Source organism: Photinus pyralis, unplaced genomic scaffold (genome assembly GCF_008802855.1).
Source record: "Photinus pyralis isolate 1611_PpyrPB1 unplaced genomic scaffold, Ppyr1.3 Ppyr1.4_LG2, whole genome shotgun sequence".
Lineage (NCBI taxonomy): Eukaryota > Metazoa > Arthropoda > Insecta > Coleoptera > Lampyridae > Photinus > Photinus pyralis.
In genome coordinates this window covers 22,579,362-22,584,618 of record NW_022170403.1, presented here as the reverse complement: position 1 = coordinate 22,584,618, position 5,257 = coordinate 22,579,362, and the positions used below count along the sequence as shown (strand labels likewise).

General features: G+C 34.5%; 1 protein-coding gene across 2 annotated transcripts; it reads left to right on the top strand.

Moving 5' to 3' along the window:
• The first annotated feature begins 4,224 nt into the window (after positions 1–4,224).
• LOC116164174 (transmembrane protein 267) lies at positions 4,225–4,957 on the top strand. 2 transcript variants are annotated; one of them, XM_031478315.1, is made up of 3 exons: positions 4,225–4,274; positions 4,337–4,563; positions 4,608–4,957. In XM_031478315.1, the coding sequence occupies exons 1-3, from the start codon at positions 4,262–4,264 to the stop codon at positions 4,935–4,937; spliced, it is 570 nt and encodes a 189-aa protein (XP_031334175.1). In that variant the 5' UTR covers positions 4,225–4,261; the 3' UTR covers positions 4,938–4,957. The 2 variants fall into 2 exon arrangements, with proteins under 2 accessions (XP_031334175.1, XP_031334174.1); XM_031478314.1 differs by having other exon boundaries at positions 4,235–4,563.
• The last annotated feature ends 300 nt before the right edge of the window (positions 4,958–5,257 follow it).

Below are 5,257 nucleotides of genomic sequence, written 5' to 3'. Positions count from 1 at the left end.
TTGATCAAATTGACCTATCGATACGTAGGTAGGAATACAAACTAAGTAAATTGTTATTTTATTGATTATTATTGTACATAGATAATGTGTACAAATTGATAAAATTACCAAAATCCTCAAGATTTTTGTCCCACATACCGATACGATTTCCTAATTTTCCTGAAGTGACAGATAAGATTATAACCTAAAACTCATAGGCGTACTTGCATTATTAACGGTAATAACATTTACTGTAAATTAGCACTAACTATTGTAACGTAAATTTAATTACGGAATTTATTTACATAAAATTAAATAACAATTTAATATATATCAATTACTTACAGATACATTTATAACACGAGGGAGTTGTTTTCTCGCGTGTTAATAATAATAATAATATATATATTTGTTGTGCAGACATGTTGATACATTTACACTCGTCATTAGATAAAGAACACACTAGCATATAATACAACAAACATAATAAAAAAAACATATAACACAGAATGACTGATACAATTACGAACCACTCCAACAGAAGTCGTTAAACTCATCAAATGAGAAAAAAGGGTGTTGAATAAACAATTTTTTTAGTGTGATTCTAAAATCTGAGAGGGGTAGCGATCTAATCTTCGGAGGAACTAGGTTAAATAAAGATTGCGATTGGTATGTTGCACCATTTTGGCTCTTCAACAATCGGCAAAAGTCACCCTTAACTTAAGTTGTCTTTTTGTCGAGTCGAGCACCTGGTATTGTAACACATTCAAACGCGGATAACCCCAACCTGAGATCTATGACGGCCTAAAGCGACTTCCTCTCTCTTAAATAATCAATAAAATTTACAAAATTCAAATTAAATAATCCCCATTAAATGCCTCCCGTTACAGTATACCTCAAAAACCTACGCTATTGTTCTTACGTTAAGGTAATAATTTCTAAAGCGTGAACTAACTATCCTTTGTGAATGCCAAATAATGGGATCAACCTTTATATCTTACATGAAAACTTGTGCAACCTCCAAACCCTAAACTAGGAAAAACCCTCCGTTTGACCTAACATTGTAGTGTACTACAAGGTTCTACGCTAACTTCACCCTACGAGAACAGGGCAATAAAGTCAACCCGGCAACGTTTAAAAATCCCCCCCCCCCGAACGACAATAATCTCCAAAATTAAACAAAATCCCGCTTAAATTTGAAAAGTGGCACGTAATCAAACATCTAAGGCCGAGCCCCCTTCGCTAGTTGTAGACAACGCTATGACTTGAAGCACAGTAGGGAAGGAACGTAAAATAAAACACTGAAACTGTGAAGTTTGTTTTTTTAATTATGAAGATTGTGGAAACCCGGAAATTTAGTTAATGTACATTAATGTAAGCAAAGCCAAAAGGTGTCGTACTCACGCAAAAGAGTGTTGAATGAATGATTAGTTCTTGTCAAGACCATGTAATTAAAACATAAACATAAATTAAGCAACCATTTCACCAAAAACGTAAACGATTACAAACAAAAGGAAAACGGTATCAAATAATATACGATTCTGCATTAAGGTTAAATCAAGTCGTTTTCAAAAACAAAGATTGAAACTCACAAAAATATAAAATGCTGCATACAAAACACAAACAACATAAGTATAAAGAAATGCAAAGATTACTACCTGCATTAAATAACACAAAATAACAACAAACACTTATGGAGCGACACGTTCGCGACCGCCATTAAAAACAAGATGACAAACGTACCCACGTTCGTGCTCTCTAGATGGCGCAAACAGCTTTCCCTTCTCCCCTCCTAAAAATTGCGCGGTTGCCAACCTTAGACCATAGGACTGCTATTCGCACTATGCTTCCAATACAAAATGGGCGGTCACGGATAGAGGGCACTGTAGTCGGTTGGGGGTATGCCATAGATATATAAATACCTAGATACAGCCATCCTTAACAAACGTACCTCGTTTTTTAAAAAACATATCAAAGAAATTTGTACATCTCTCCATTACTTTCTAACCAAGAAGAAACATGTTCTATCTCTTTTTATTGCATTAACCACTATGTCGTACGCGAATCGGACGCTTAAAACAAACTTAGCGCGTCCCATAAGTCATGTGACAGTTGACACATTTCACGATAGCGCGAAATCCAATCTAACTAAAAATATTCGCCCTAAACATGATGGGCGGTTTTTTCACTAAATATGTAATTATTGGGTTATCAATTGAATACGAATAACATTAGTGCTTGCCATAATGATAGACGCGTCCATAATTGTTATTCCTGAAATAGTTTTATTACATCGAACTACGCCATTCAAATTTGGGATAATGTTTACCCTGTTTGGCATGATGTGCTGCAGTGAATTCATTGCTGGCTTGCAGAATATCAAAAAAACCGTAAGTAAGTAAAGTTTATGTTCAACATTTTAATTTTAATTGCATGGTTTTAGGCGTAATGGTAAAGGAAATTGTTGCGACAGGAAGTGAATTCGTTTCCAATTATTATTTTGGCCTATATGATGTTGATGCAGTGCGTTTATATCATGATCACAAAGAAGGATCCGTCCAATATTCTTAGGAAAACGAGTTTTTAGACTGTGTGTGCGTGCAATATCAAATTTTGGTCGCTACGCGTCTTGCCTACCTTTCGGCATATGTCCATTCGGTGGGGTTTCTTTTTGAAATTATAGTGCTAATTGTAGTAAGTAAGCTACACGTGTACATTTATTTAAAATAAATACAACACCTTAACAATGATATCCAATTGGTGATAATACTCATTTAGTGAACATTCATTACGTTTGTAAAAGCTCACAATCCGAATCATCGTCAAATGAAATTGACAAATTCGAATCATCACTGCCATTATTAACACTTATTATAAAGTTCAGCAACATCAACCAAATATAACTTCTCTTTTAAATTAATCACTTTCCACATGTTCACACACTTTCTTCCAGTTGTCAGCTGTAATTTTTTCAAATTCTTCATTTGCCAGCTTTATAACTAACATCTTCCATTTTAAATGTAACATTTCTTGCTGCTATGCGATTTAAATAAATAAAAAGGCGGTTTATTTATGTTGTAAAGTCTCAAATCTGATAATTTTCTGTGTGATTTGTGCTAACAATTTGATTGACAGTAGTTATAATAAATAATGCGAATCTTGTCTTCCATGCTCAGGGTATCTCTATAAAGGATAGCGCTATACGTAATTAATGTGCCGAAAGTGATGGTAATAGATGGTACGTCCTTTTGAACTATGTTGGGGTATGGCTGTATCTATGTATTTATATATCTATGTGGGTATGTGAATCTCAGGGTAAACTAAAGTCGTGTAAACACCAATACGATCGCTTAAAGAGCAGCTTTATAGTAACCGCGTAGTACGGGAAGCTTTAAATGCTCTTCATTATTTGCTATACGTCCACAAATAAGAATAAGTTTGTTTTTTTGGGATATCTAGGCGATTAATTAATTGACGTTTGTTAATTTATAGGTTGACAGTCTCAAATCGTGTCTAATCGGACAACTTCGGACAGACTCGTTTACCCTGAAACTCACATACCCAGGCGATGTCCTTGACCATATTTTAGTTACAATTAGCAGTCCATGTACTATATGGTCTAAGTTGCCAACTCTAAAAAATGTGTGCATTGTCGTAAATTGTATATACGGGGTGGAACCTCTCAACATCAACTACCAATTAACTAATAAAATAATTGCTCGCTCACACACCGCTCATTTTACTACTCTCGACGTGGGAATACCCAACTCTGATGGTGCAAACAAAAAGGTCTGTACCTGTAGGGAGGTCACTATCTTATATACCCAGACAAGATATGCTGGACCGAGGTAGACGTAGAAGCCACCCGAACTGATAACCACGTCATATATTAAAATTTATACTTCTATCCCGCACCATATGAGTCTTTAAATTCCTGGTGGCCTTCTACAAAGAAATGTTTAAAAATCGCGAGTATTCGAGGGAAGAGTAGTCATCGGACTCTCCCCATATTGTCTAAAAGAAAAATAAGTCATACCCATAGTCACCCCCAAACTCCAGTGCTCCTGCTCCTACACGGGTAAATATATACAAAATCGAAAAAATGTAGGACCATACTGGACAGATAGATACCTTTACAAGGTTCCACAGATCTAATTTATTTTTCTGGACAAGAAGTTGAATTGATAGTTTACACGCCACTGTAAATCACCCTGTATACACATGACGTAAATTTCCATTCATCCTGTCATTTGTGGATGTATAGTTAACCTTGTTTTTGTAAATGATTTATAAATGTTTGTTCTCCAAATATTGTACAGTTCTCACGGTATCTTAATACTGTTACTTGCCCTTACAGCAGTCATCGGTGATTATCTTGTGGAACACCTCCGTCTCCATCTACATAAGGCCTTGTTCGACAACATTACACATGCATTAATCGGGGGTATCTCGTGGCTTATTGTGTGCATGACATTCCGAAATCGTTATACACTACAAACCCTAATAGAGATTGCTCTCTGTACAGTTATAGCATCTGGTATAGATCTCGATCATTTTTATGCTGCTCGCTCATTTAGTCTAAAGGTAATATGCACAACAACATTCATTAATGCAGTAATCTTATTTAGGATGCAACAAGTTTGAAAAATAGACCGGCTTTACACTGTTCTTCTGTTCCCTTGATAGTTGTCTTCATATTATTCTTAATTTCGTACACTTTACGTGAGAGATGGTTGCTGAGAGTTGCTCTCATTATTTTCACTGCATTTTCTAGTCATCATACAAGAGATGCAACTAGACGAGGATATTGGTTCTATCCATTTGGTTCAACTCCATCAATCCCATACGTTGTATATATTCTGTTGACCATTCTTATTCCGTATTTGGTTTGTTTAATTATAAACTTTACTGATAAACAAAAAAATATCATTAGTCAATCAATTGTAAATATTATATAAAATACAACCATTTAAACATTGATTTAATTCTTTTTTTTTAAAAGTGCTTGCAAAATATGATTATTTAAATGTAGGTATTGTAATGTAAATTAAATTATGTGATTTATTTATGTACAATTAATTATTAAATTCAAGTTCACAGTAACTAACATTAACAATAAAGAAAGACTCAAAAACTAAACTCAATTATTATATATAGGACATATAAACGGTCTCAAATAGTCTAAAAGGCTTATCATAGATCTCAGAAAGAATCTTTGATTATATACTACAAAGGAAAGAATGAGTCATATTCGCATTCATTCCTTATCGCCGATGAC